Source organism: Peromyscus maniculatus, chromosome X (genome assembly GCF_049852395.1).
Source record: "Peromyscus maniculatus bairdii isolate BWxNUB_F1_BW_parent chromosome X, HU_Pman_BW_mat_3.1, whole genome shotgun sequence".
In the NCBI taxonomy this organism is placed as follows: Eukaryota; Metazoa; Chordata; class Mammalia; order Rodentia; family Cricetidae; genus Peromyscus; species Peromyscus maniculatus.
In genome coordinates, this window is record NC_134875.1 from 90,283,687 (window position 1) to 90,297,352 (window position 13,666).

Consider the following 13,666-nt stretch of genomic DNA (forward strand, 5'->3'; position numbering starts at 1 on the left):
AAATACACAGGCATCCAGCACATTCATTTGCTAGGGCTGCGATAACCAAAGAACCACAGATTGAGTGGCTTATCAGAATTTAACTTTCTCATAATCTTGGAAGCCAGAAGTTTGAGTTCAAATTTAACTTTGATTTCTTCTGAAGCCTCTCCTGGGCTTACAGAGGAGTTCCCACACGGTCTTCATTCTCTGTCTCTGTGCCAATTTCCTCTTCATAAGGCCATTGGATATATTGGATAAAGGCCCACCCAAATGGTTTCAATTTAACCTATTTACACCCTTATGGACCCTACATCCAAATATAGTAACAGTTTACAGTATTAAGGGTTTGGACTCCAACCTAAAATTTTGTCAGAAGTAGTCACAATTTTATCTGTAACAACCAGGAAATAAAAATTATCCCTCTCAACTATCTTTTCACTCAAGTGGGAGTGAAACTGGACTTAGGTCTGGTGGTATTTGGGGTAAGCTTCTGGCAGGTAGCATAGTCGTTTGCAGATCTTACAGAATCATGATAATTTCAATTAGCTGGTAGACAAGCTGGCTGGTAGGGAAGGCATATCCAAGATACAGCACAAATGAAGAACCATGGGTGATGAAGTGATGAGACACTGTAGAATCCCTGATGCCTGGACTACCAGACTTGGGAGAAACTTGATAGGTTATCCAAGCCACGCCCCCATTTAATTCAGGAATCCCAGGCAAAGGGCAATTGAGCTTCTGTTTGTATGCCTCCAGTGCTTGGGGTCATATCAAAGCTTTAGACTTCAGCCAACTGTGTCTGGCCCAAACAGTGACTTGGATAAAACGAATGGTTTACTAAGAAGAGGTCAAAAAGTCTATGTGTATAACATGCTAGTGATAGCTTCATGACAATATCCTCCCAGGAACTTCTTTTGGACACCACACTTTAAATTCTATCTTGCTGCAATTGCAACCAGTTTTTGCAATTCTAGTACAGCCTGAATTATCCTGCAAGGCAGGAGCCCTGGATTCTTGTTTTTCTGTGTTACTTTGGGCAGAGATGTCTTTCAGTTTTTAGTGTACATTCATGTAACAGAAGGGGTAATTAAAACACCATTTTGTTTGCCTCATAGAGTTACTGGGAAGATTATACAGAAAAATAATGGGTGTGATTGGAGCTGACAGTCTCAACTCTCAGCAGATGTAAAAGGGCAGACCTGGGTTTCATTGCCCAGAGCTGGCATTATGAAAAGACGGGCAATTTCTGTTGATAAACTTTTTTTTTAAATCATTCTCAGCCAAATAAGCAAATGGAAAATATATCCATCATTTAGACTACCTTCCATATTCCTTAAGATACAAGGGAGACAACTGGAATGGTGTGTGTGTGTGTGTGTGTGTGTGTGTGTGTGTGTGTGTGAGAGAGAGAGAGAGAGAGAGAGAGAGAGAGAGAGAGAGAGAGAGAGAGAGAGAGAGAGAGAGAGAGAGAGAGAGAGAACACAGTGAGCTGAAAGAAGTTTAGAAAGCTGCTGCAGGGTGTAAAGTCAGAGCTTTATCTTTTATGTGACCATATTTTTTTATGCGATAATGTCCCTTACCTATTTCAAACCTCCTTTTATTTTTCTGTACAATGGAGATAATAATGCTTGCTTTTCCACGGTTATTCTGAAAAGTGAAAGTAATGCAGATAAAAGCGCAGGAGATTAGACACTAGAGAGGGCACCAGGAAAATACACAGAGGGAGGGCTTGGGGAAACAGGCATGAGAATTCACTGGCATACTTTCAGTGGGCCAGGATCTTAATATTTAGAGACTGTCCCAACACCTTTTGCAACTTTGGAGAAGACTTTCCGCTGAGTCAACATAATTGGGGAGCCCCACAATAAACTGCATATAAATCGAGAGCAGCAGGAGGGCAGGCAGGGGTGGCAGCTGCCTTACCCTTGGCGGAGGTTATTCCCCGGTAGAGTCTCGCCTGCACCCAACCCCTCAGTTTGCAAGCCTTGGAGGAAGACAAAGGCGGCTCACTGGGACCCCCTCCCCCAGTTGCGTGTTTCCTTCCTGTCAAGCCCCCTGGGAAGCTGCAGGGTGGAGAAGCACAGCCTGCACGCCGGCACGAAACAACCTAACTGAAGGCTAGGTCAGGCTGAGGGGATTCGGCTGTAGAGCCGTGGAGGAGGGGAGGCGGAGGGGGCGCTGGGGCTCTCGCTTCCTCCAGCCCAGCCCTACCTCCCAGTCAGCCCGCGACATCCCGCGCCAGCCACCCGGCCTCACAGAAGCTGGACTTCGCGGACACCATGCAGTGGATTAGAGGCGGAACGGGAATGGTGAGTGCACGTAGCTCTAGTTTTCCCTGCATGAGCCCTAATCCTCCAATTCAACCGCCAATCCCTCGAATTAACCTCCACACCAGGAGCCCCCATACCTCTGCCCACCGCCCTCGCCACTGTCCTTCAGACACCAGTGAGCTTCCTGTAGCCATTTTAGGAGTCTCTGCTTGCCTACCAGACTAGTAAAGACCCCTCCCACCCCCCACCCATAGGCATTTCTGCTGCCCTCCGAGACTGGGGTAGGCTCAAGCTGGGGGATAGTTGAAGTGACCAGGAGCATCTCAGGTGTTACCTGGGATGCCCGAGAAGCAAGGGTCTGATATAGGGGCTCTCTGTAAGCAGTAAAGCTCCCAGGATGCAAGCAGGCTGGCAAGGGGTCGAGGGGAGCAGCCACAAAGCCAAGAACTGTAGAGAACCTTATAGGAGAGCTGCATGACCTCCTTAACTAGGCTGTATGTACCTGTCACCCCTAGCTAGCTCTAGGGCCCAGGGCCACCCAGATGGAAGCTATCTGGGAAAGACCTGCAAAGCTTCCTTGCCTGGGATGGTCTCACCCAATCCACATTTAGGGCTTTGTCAAGGAGAGATGGCTACAGAAACCCTCATCTTCTAAATGGGAATTCAACTAGCAGACCCCCACAAAATCAAGGACTGTGCTTTTGTTTGTATGTGTAGGTATGCATTTAGTATCATCTTCAGTTCATTTTATGCCATGGTGATCCCTTTTATACCTGGAGACCTTGAAATGACTTCCCTTTGCAGAGAGGAAGTGGTGCCTGAATCCTGATGCTTCTCTGAATCAGCCAGGGACGGTCCAAGTCTGGTTAGGGGCACTGGGGAGTGGAAGGCCACAATGACTTTGTATTTAGTACTGACAAGGGGTATTGGAGGGCAGTTGGGTTGGGTCAGCGGGCGCTGATGCCAGTGTCAGCACATACTTCTGCACTGCCACCCACAATCTGCAGCAAAAGCAAGGGAGTCTGAAGCAATTGGGCAAAACATTGATATTTGCCTCCTTTTTATATTTCCATGCTGAAAAGAAGAGAGAGAATCTGGTGTGGGCTAGAAATGTAGGCAAAGGAACTCCCCTTTTCCCTTCCTCGGGATTTTCTCAGGGCTCTGTTTCAGTAGTTCTTAAAGGCAGCTAGTTCATACCATTAAATGCAAGGGCTTCCCTAGCTCCTTTCCCCAGAACTCTCTCCTTCCCTGGGGACCCACAAGGCTAAATCAAATGTTTGTAGAACCAGTAAAAGTGAGAGCGGGGAGAGATATTAGAGTGCTTGCAGTCCAGCCAGCACACCAGAGGACACAGAGAGTGGGACAAATTGGCTCAAGGCCACAAACTCTTTGGAGGTAAATTTGAGTCTCCTGACTCTCCTTCACTGTCCTTCCTTAGTACTCCACAAATTACTGTTTCAGATGGTGCTAAGCAAGGTAGAAAAGAATGAATTGGGAAAAGACTTTCAGTAGGAACAAATGCTATAACATTTGCCTGAAAAATTCCTTGCAAGTTCCATGCAAATTTGTGGCAGCTGGGTCTGGGCGAGAGTCCCCCCCCCCTTGCAAATATGTTGACATGTTAGGGCTCAGAACTGTGTGCTGAAAACAGATTAAATTAATGGAGAATTTGAACTTTTCCCAATTTTAAAAGAAGCCAATGACATATCTTGCAAAACACTATGTGATTAAAGGTTGATTGGTGAGGGGAAAAAAAAACCTCATAATAAAATTTTAGGAGACCAAAGCAGTGACTATTCTATGATAAAAGCATTTACCAGCTGGTCATGGTGGCGCACGCCTTTAATCCCATCACTCAGGAGGCAGAGGCAGGTGGATCTCTGTGAGTTCGAGGCCAACCTGGTCTACAAAGCAAGTTCCATGGCAGCCAGTCTGCGATGCAGATAAACTCTGTCTCGAAAAACAGAACAAAACAAAACAACAACAACAAAAAGCATTTACCTAGCCACTTGATAGAATTCAGGAGGGTAATATACTATTATTTTAGCCAGGGAGGCAGAAAATCTTTAGTCTTTACCATGGTGTTCACTGTTGGGAATACCTTGGGTCTCAGATTTTTCTCCCTTAAATGGGATTATGAATGTCCACCAACATTCCTTCCAGTAAATATTGGATAAAAGTTAACTAGTAAACCGACTATTCCTGGGCATGGGACTTGCCCTAGAGTGATGTTGATATACCCTGTGACACTCTACTGGAAAAAAAGTGGATTTTCCCTTTTCTAGCAGGTGTCAACTGCAAATAGCTTCTTGGTTAGGGGTAGGATTCTGTGTCCAAATTTCCTTCTCGGGGCTGGGATTTTGTTTGGTTTGAACCCGTGCAGGTTTTATTTTTCTGTTTGTTTTTATTTTCATTTTTTTTTGTGGTTTTTGCTGAGGAGGAGGAGAAAACATGAAGTTGGATGGGTAGGGAGTTGGGGGAGGGGAAAGAATATGATCAAAATATATTGTATGGAAACATTTTTAAATAAAAAAGTTAACTAGTAATGATTATGATGGAAAAATAGGGAGTTAGGTGTAGCCACCATTTTGTAATATGGCTCTTTCATTTACACTACACATTGAATTTTTTTTAGCACATTTGACAGTTGCAAATTAATTCACAAGTTGCCATGTAACTCATATAAAATATTGTTTAGGAGTTTACGGAAATTACTATCTTAGTGGATGCAGGATGTTTAACTGTGAATTCATGTTGGATAATAAATTGTTCAGTACACTGATTTATAGTTTCCTCTTGAAATGATAATTGTCACTGAAATAAGAATTATGTCTAAAATGGAAATAATAGTCTCCGTAGAGTCACAATAAGATTAAGGGCCTGACTTTTATACTTTTCTGACTATTCTCATCCATGAATAGCAGTACCTTTATCTTCTAGGTGTTATTGTAGACATTGGTTTACTTAAAAAATGTTAGGCTATCTACTATGAATTTGCACGGATGTGGTACAGAGGGAAAAGAGTAGTGAACAAAAATAAACTACAATTATTCTTAGGGATAGTAGGTTGGTAGGGGATAACAAACCAGTCACACAAAATAATATATAATAAGCCAAGATGTGTTAAGCATGAAGGAAAATAGAACAGAGATGAGAATGGGATGATATATTAGATCAGTTAAAACCTTTCTGGTTAAGGAAGAGTTAATCAGAAATATGAAAGAACTTAAGGTCCATCTGCGTATTTAGAAGAAGACGCTAGATGTAGGAACCAATGAGAAGAAAATCTAACTGGCTTGTTTAAGAAATAAAATGCAGTGGGCAAGGAATTAGTTAAGTGGGGAAAAATGTTGGATGAAATCAGAGAGAAAAATAAAAAACAGATCAATAAAAATAGATCAATAAATGATATGGAGAAATTTGTATGACTGAGATGAGGAGACATTGGAAGCTTTTGAGTTGATGAGGGGCATGATCTGACTTATATTTTACCAGGAGAATAGATGGTAGTGGTAAGGACAAGAATTGTGAGGAGGCTCTTACAGTAGTCCAGGTTAGAGGGGATGGTGGCTTGGCTCATGGTGATAATGGTAGAGATGATGTGTATAATGAAAGGACTGTACCCAGTATTACTTGTAAATGGTTTGTCTTTTTATTTTTTGTTACCTATTAAGTCACTCATATGGCTGAGACTTGGGGAAGAAAGAATAGCTATATACATACAAGGGTATTTCATATAAAAATCAATGATTTGAATGATCTGGGTTGGACTCCTAGCCACTAGTGTAGGTAATGGAGATTTGGTTTTAGATAGCATTTCAGTCAATTAACCTTGATTTCTGACATTCCAAAAAAATTAAGTATAATATTAATGTTTTAGAAATTTGGTATACTTAGCATATATGGTATGTAGAATGGATCCATTTTATTTTTTGAGACAGAGGTTCACTATGTAGGCCTGGCTGTCCTAGAACCACTCTGTAGACCAGGTTTGCCTCCAGCTCACAGAGATCTGCCTGCCTCTGCCTCCTGAGTGCTAGGATTAAAGGTGTATGCCACCACTGTTCAGCTAAATCAACTTTTAATATTCTCTTCTGTATGACAAAATTATGTTCAGTAATAATCATGAAATGATCAGAACTGTTCTTCATTTTCATAACTTGTTCTTTAATTTTCAAACAATTAATGGAAATGAACAATGCATTTCTATTTTAAAGAAATATGAATTCAGAGTTATCACATGTGTGAACTAAGATGAGTAGCCACTGAACAATTATACCTTGTACCTGGCTTTGTCTTGTTCTTTAAGGTTTAAAAACACAACAAATTCCCCAGTTGATCATATAGAATAACAGAATCATCATGTTCTGGTTTTTTCTTCACAATCATTGGGGTATCACTGTTTACTTAAAACCCACATTTAAAATCCAAAACATATAGTGTAAGAGGGATTGTGGATTTTACAAAAGCACTCAGAACCACCTTGAATGATTCTGAACCTGCATAAGATGAAAGAACCAAATGAACACATGTCGTCAACTCTGCTTCTGTGTGGGCGTGTCCTAGTTTCCTTCTTCGTTGGTTTCATAAAACACTGGCCAGAAGCAACTTGGGGAAGTAAAGGGTTTTTGTGGTTTACAGGTTATAGTTCATTATTGAGGGAAGCCAAAGCAGGAACTCATGGCAGGAACCTGGAGGCAGAGAACTAAAGGAACATTGCTTAATAATTTACTCCCCATGGCTTGCTCAACCTGCTTTCTTATATAACACTGGACCACTAACTTAAGAGTGGTACTACCTACAGTGGGCTGGGCCCTCCAATATCAGTCATTAATCAAAAAAATGCCCCACAGGCATGCCTACAGGCAATTTGATGGAGGCAGCTTCTCAATTGAGGTTCCGTTTTCCCAGGCGATTCTAGTTTGTATCAAGTTAACAGAAACTAAGCAGCATGGAGGGAACTATGTAGCTGTGAGTTCTCTTAGTAATATAAGCCTCTATGTGTTTACTTGGGTCTGAGCAGTTGCAGGCCCCAACAGGACTGGAGAAATCTCCAGCTACACTCAGGTATCCTTTAATAGATGTCTTCTCAGAAGTCATATTTAATACTCTGATCTACAATGGAAACTAAATGACACCATAATTTACATTTGTTAGCAAAGAAGAATTGAATGTTAGGTGATACTTGCAGTCACTGTCATAATTACTCTACCTATATGTCTGCTACTATAGAAGTACAGAATTACAGACTGCACAGAATTAGATTGTGAGGCAAAGCCTGATGGTACTGATGATAGTAGAGAAGCTGTCACGATATATCTTGTTCTACTTTGCTTCCAGCACCTAGAGTATTCTGTGAAACCAAGTTGAGGGGGAGATTCTTCACTGAAATAAGCAATGCAAAATGGAGTAGTGAGCAGCCTTTGGGGAAGGGCTAGAGAAGGGAGATGACCAGCATAGTCTGAGCCTGAGTCCAAGTGTTGAGTCTGATGTTTGGACAGTCTTGAGTTGTAGCTATCTAGTAAGAAGTTAGTGATCTAGATATTGAACTTAGAGGAGATTGAGAAGCACTGTGACAGTTGAGGTTCTGAAAGTAGACCCAATGAACTACTAAGAGTTTTAAAATGGCATGTAGCCTGTGAAAGTGAGAGATGGAAACAACTTGAACCTTCTCCTTTTTTACGTCTAAATGTCGGAAGGAAAATGATGAGCCTAAGGTGGAGGGGCGGGGAATAAAACTCTTTACCAGACTAGAATTGTTATAAAGATTTTAAAGCATAATACACACTGCGGACAGAACATATAGGCAAATTTTGATGGGGGTGGGGATGAATATGAATGAAAATTGTTGAATGGAGTCCTTTGTAGCAGTTGGGAGAAATTATTTAGTCTTGCCTACTGGGCCATTTGTGTGGGATCTATTTGAAAAGAGTTCAAGGGGGAACTTGATATTTTGAGACAGTAATATTTGTAACACCACTTGTCCTTCTTGGGATTAGCCATTTGAGGTGACATTAGCCTCGAGGAGCAATTAGAAGTTAGGCTCTGATTGTTTGCATAAAACATCACTAATCACTGGGTTATGCTTCCAGCAGTTAGGATCTGTCAGCTGGAGAGTGGGGAATTTTGCATCTTATATTGACCTTTTTTTTTCTCTACCTCCAACCTTGACATATCAGCAAAGCCAAATAATTGACAAGAGAGTGAATATTTCTTGTCTTCTGGAACTGATTCAGAACTATAAAATAGTTAATTTCTATTTGAGGACCTGGTTAGCATTGCTGATCTGTCATATAGTCATAGGACTATAAAGCATAAAAGTTTTGAGCAGAATTTTGGAGAGGGGTGGAGTTAGTAGTTGTAGGAGTTTGAAGGCAGGACTCTGACATCACTTGGAGAGTCATCCTTGGTGGTGGGAGACAGGTATTGGTGAGGATGATAACATTTGACATTCCTGAGGGGTTAATGGCCTGTGACCAGGAAAATACCAGTCACCCAGCTAAATTAAAAACAAGAGATGTGCTATATGAGCTGAGAGTTCAAGTCCTTCCTGTGAGATTTCCTAGGAGATTTTCAGGCCAGGAGATGTATAAATGTAAGGGAGGACTGTCAGGAGAGAGCACACCAGGAGAGTCATGGCTATGTGGACAAAGGAATCATATCCAGGTGAGATTTTGAGTGCCTTAGATTCAGGAAAGGCAAGGAATGGTTCTTTGGGGTTTAGGGGTTGGTTTTAAGATAGAGGATATGAGTAAAATGACAATGAATATGCCCCAATACAGTATTACTCAAGGTAAATGATGACCTATGCCCAGGAATAGTTGATCAGGTCTCCCTGTAGAAACAGGTCTAACACGAACTCTCCAAACTGAGTAGGATTCTGTAAGATGGCAAAATAATAAAAAGGAGCTTATAAAAATATTTCATAGAACTCAGAAAAGTGATAGAATGAATCTTGGCTACTTACTGGGTTCTGGGAATGTCATTGAAGGGGTTTACTTAGGTTTCTCCAGAAGAGTAGACAGATCTCCAAGAGCCTCCCAAGAATAGCTTGTTTGAGCTTCGTGTGGGTGGAACAGTCTTAATTAATTTTGCCCAGATAAATGCGCAGTGATAGGCCTTGTCACTTGACTGTAGTTGGAGACATTAGAATGACTTGATAGGATCCAATCCAGAAAGCTTTGGGTGGCTTTTTATTCTGTGAGAGGGTTTTTATGGGAGATCCAATCTCCAGGGTTAATGTGAAAAGGTCTTTTCTGGAAGATGGGTTCAGTCTTGCATTGTGCTAATTCAGGTACTCAGTGAGAGCCTTGATTGTTTGACTCAGTGATAATATGCTGAAATAAATTCTGAATATCTGAATCTAGTAAGAAGTCTGTCTGGAAAAAGAGTTGACCCTAAGAGACTTCAAAGGAGCTGAGGTGGGTTGTAGTATTGGGAGTCAGTTGGGAGAAGAGTGGGCCACACTGTTGAGTGTTGAACACAAGCTTAGAGAGATCTCTTGAGGGTTGAATGAGCCCTTTCTGCATTTCCAGAAGATTCATGGAGCCAGGCTACATAGTGCTTAATTTTACAAGCTTCAATCACTTCCTGAGGGATACTGGAAATGAAAGGCAGACTACTGTCAGACTATGGGGGCTGAGGAACTCAAAGTGAGGAATACTGTTTTATAGGAGAGTGGTTTCCTTTGAGGCTTTCTCTGTCTTAGTGATGATGACATCTCCTGAAACCAGTAGGTATTTTAGTCCTCTGTATGGGTGTATGTGAAGGCTGTCACATAAGCAGCTAGGAACTGACAGGGCCACAAAGTTTGTGTGTCACTGTTCCCAGTGCTACTTTCTTTCACTCATGTACATTACAGAGAAAAGGGATCAGTAAGATCAGAGAGAATTAGTACTGGAGAGTCCAGAAGTGCGTACTTTAGGCTATGTAGGGCCCATGGCATTTTAGGGATCTGGTCTTTTGGCTCTTCCTCTGATCCGTTTTAGGCCTCATTAAAAGGTTTAGCTTTATGGTCAAACTGAGGAACCCACTTCCATTAAACTCTGCTCTGATTGAGAAGGTCCTTAGTTGTTTTGTGACAGCATTCCCCAGAGTTAGAATATTATCATTTTGGTATTTGGAAAGGCTCTTTGGACCTGAGGCCAATAAAGTTCCAGGGACTGGACCATTTTTTATTCTTTATAATAATGTTTTTATTTAGTCTTTGATAATTTAATACACTATTTTTTTTGGTTGAGACTTCAGGGACTTTGTAAAAGAAAACATATTTCTATAAGGCTGACTTTTAAAGAGTTAAGATTATATTTGACTGTATGTGGGTTAGTCTTCATTGCTGATTAATAAATCATCTATATGCTAAGGGAAGTTACTCCTACTGGGAAGTTTAAGGGAGGATAAGTCTTTGGCTAGATAGGGCCTGTCCAAAGAGGTGGGGGGCTACCCTAAAAGCTCTGAGGTAAGACAGTCCTTGAGTGGAAGGATTCTCCCACTGGAGAGAAAATAGGAAATAAGAGTATGGGTGGATAAGAATAGAAAAGAAAACATACTTTTAGTCTAACACTGAGGATCAGGAAGTGCTGGAGGGTGTCTGTTCCAAAAAGGTGTAAGGTCAGAAACTATGGCCTTCACATAGTCCTGTACCATTCTGTAGAATCTACCTGACTTTTTTACTGCCAAGACAGGGTGTGGCATGGAAAGTTACAGGGTCTCAGTAGCCTAGTAAGCAACAATTTATCAATGAAAGAATATAAACACACACACACACACACACACACACACAGAGAGAGAGAGAGAGAGAGAGAGAGAGAGAGAGAGAGAGAGAGAGAGAGAGAGAGAGAGAGAGAGAGACTTTAAAGTATATTGGAACCTTAGAGAAAAATGGTTAAGAGTCTGTGATAATTAATCTCAGTTATCAAGATGAGATCTAGAATCACCTGGAAATGGTGCCTCTCTGGTCATTCCTGTGGGGGATTATCTTGATTAAGTGAATTGAGAAAGGAAGACCTGCCCACTGTAAGTGGCACCCCTGGGCTAGGATCTTTAGTGAGCACTAAAAATGGAGGTATCCCATACTTTTAGGAGGGATTTATTGTGTGATGTAGGTGTCTATAGTAGAGACTATAGGGAAGACTTTTGGGACATGATCAGACAGGAAATTGTCATGTCACATAAGCAGGAAACCTGTCATTTCTGGAAACAGGCCTTCCAGGTAGCCTGGAACTAGAGAGGGTTGTAAGTTGGACAAGACCATCCCCAGCCAAACTGCTGCCTGGAGACAGAGGCAGACTAATCACTGTCACATACTAACCAAGCCACATGCCTCATATGTCATGTTCCACAGGTCACATATTAAACAGGCCTATTGTTTTACCGAAGTCTCCATCTGACTGTTTACCCAGGAATGTATTAGAATGAACCAGAACAGTACATGTTCCTAATTCAGACCACCGGACACTTAGGGTCATTGAACCTTATTTGGTAATATAAAGGAACCTTTACCTTGTGGTGCAACACCTTGTCTTTCTGACCACCTCACAAGTAACCTGAAAAGAAGATATCTTGCTTTTTCATGCTTGCAGGTATTAATAACATTTGCCTGAAGGACAATTTGATGCTGTATTTCTTTGTCCTCTCTTCTTCCTCTCTAAAACCTAACAGTGATTTCTTGATAGGAGTGCCATAAGAGCCTTTAGAGTCTCAAAAATGTTTCAAAGGGCTTGAGATTTCCGTATATCTCCACCTACAAAGAGCAGAGTGCAGCAGGAAAGGACCATCGAGGAATGAATGCGAAGATAGATATCTATTGTGCAGTTTAAAAAGGGTGTAAACTGAGGGGCTTGGGACTTGCCAGCAGTACTCAGGGGAGGCCTGGGGACTTGAAGGTGGAACCCCTGAGGAGGTGAGTTGGGCTGGAAAAGAAGTGCTGGTAGCTAAAAAGAAAATATTTTTGTTCCTTGCCACATCTAAGATTATATGAAGCTTGTTCACAGAAATGGAGACTATGGGCTTCATCAGTCCTCAAAGGGAAGGGGGTTTCATTAAGCTCCCCGTAGTCAAGGAGCAGAGTTCTGGCCATTTGTCCTTTTTAAGGTTTGATTAGAGCCTGAGCTCCTTGGATGGAGGCTGGGCTTCTCTCATTAAGGAACAAGAAATATTCTGCCCTCCAGTGTGCCTGCATTTTGCAAATTGGACATGGTCCTGGGGAAAGCCTGTTACAGAGTAGAGAATTTTGCCTTTTATTTTGGCCCTTTTATGTCTGACCATTTTGTCTCTATTCCAAGCAATTTTGTCGTCTAATTTGAGTACTTGCAGGGCAACACTGTTGGCTTTTCTTTCTGTAGTGCCCCTGTCGCTTCCACACCGCCTCGGGTATAAGGTTCAATTTATGTGTACTTTTGCCCAAGTCTTTAGACCAGAGATTAGCACTCTGTAGTCTGCCAGTCCAATTTAGCTCACAAGTTAAGAATGGGTTTACAGTATTAGCCGGGGACAACCTTGTGAGCTCCTGGGGTTTTCCCTGGCTGCAGATTTCTCCCCATCTCCTTAATGGTACACTCTGCCAAGATATCATTGATCCCAGCTAAGACCCATAGCAATGGTGGAGAGGGTGCTTGAACTACCCTTCCCCTGCACTCATTGGTGTCTACCCTAATTGTCATCATAGAACCTACATCCAGTGACTGATGGAAGCAGATGCAGAGACCCACAACCAAGCACTTGGCCAAGATCCTGGAGTCCAGTTGAAGAGAGGGAGGAGGGATTATAAGAGCAAGGGGGGGGTGTGTGTCAGAATCATGTTGGGAAAAACCCTAGAAATAGTGACCCAAGCTAATGGGAGCTCATGGACTCTGGACTGACAGCTGGGGAGCATGCGAAAGCTGTGTGGCTTAATGTGTTTGTGGGTCCCTTGGCAATGGGACCAGGACTTACCCCAGACACAAGAACTGGCTTTTTAGAGCCCATTCCCTATGGTACAATGCCTTACTCTGCCTCAACGCAGGAGGGAGGGCCTAGGTCCGACCTGAACTTGGTATGCCAACCTGTTTTGACTACCCAAGGGAGGCCTTACCCTCTAAGAGGAGGGGATGGGGGTGGGATGGGGGTAGGTTGGGGGGAGCAGAAGAAGAGGCAGGAGGCAGAACAGGGGTTGGTATGTAAAAGGAAAGAATTTTTTAAATAAAAAAGTATAAAATTAAAAAAAAAATGGATTTAGAGTGAGTTCCAGGACAGGCTACAAAGCTACACAGAAAAACCCTTTCTCAAAAAGAAAAAAAAAAGAATGGGTTTTATAGTTTTTAAATAGTTAGAGATCAAAACAGGTATATTTGATGGCATAAGTATATGGAATTATATGAAACCCAAATTTCAGGGCTTATAATGTTTTTTGAACCATAGTCATATAGTTAAAAAAT

At 42.1% G+C, this 13,666-nt stretch overlaps 1 protein-coding gene across 3 annotated transcripts in view; it reads left to right on the forward strand.

Moving 5' to 3' along the window:
• The first annotated feature begins 1,474 nt into the window (after window positions 1-1,474).
• The window catches only part of Arhgef9 (Cdc42 guanine nucleotide exchange factor 9), a 162,148-nt gene continuing 149,956 nt past the window's right edge, over window positions 1,475-13,666 (forward strand). Inside the window, exon 1 of one of the 3 annotated variants that reach the window (XM_006981193.4) lies at window positions 1,475-2,291. In XM_006981193.4, coding sequence (XP_006981255.2) covers window positions 2,262-2,291 — 30 coding nt within the window. In that variant the 5' untranslated portion in view covers window positions 1,475-2,261. The remainder of the gene's footprint in view (window positions 2,292-13,666) is intronic. The other 2 variants (XM_015999692.3, XM_076562306.1) reach the window with 2 other exon arrangements.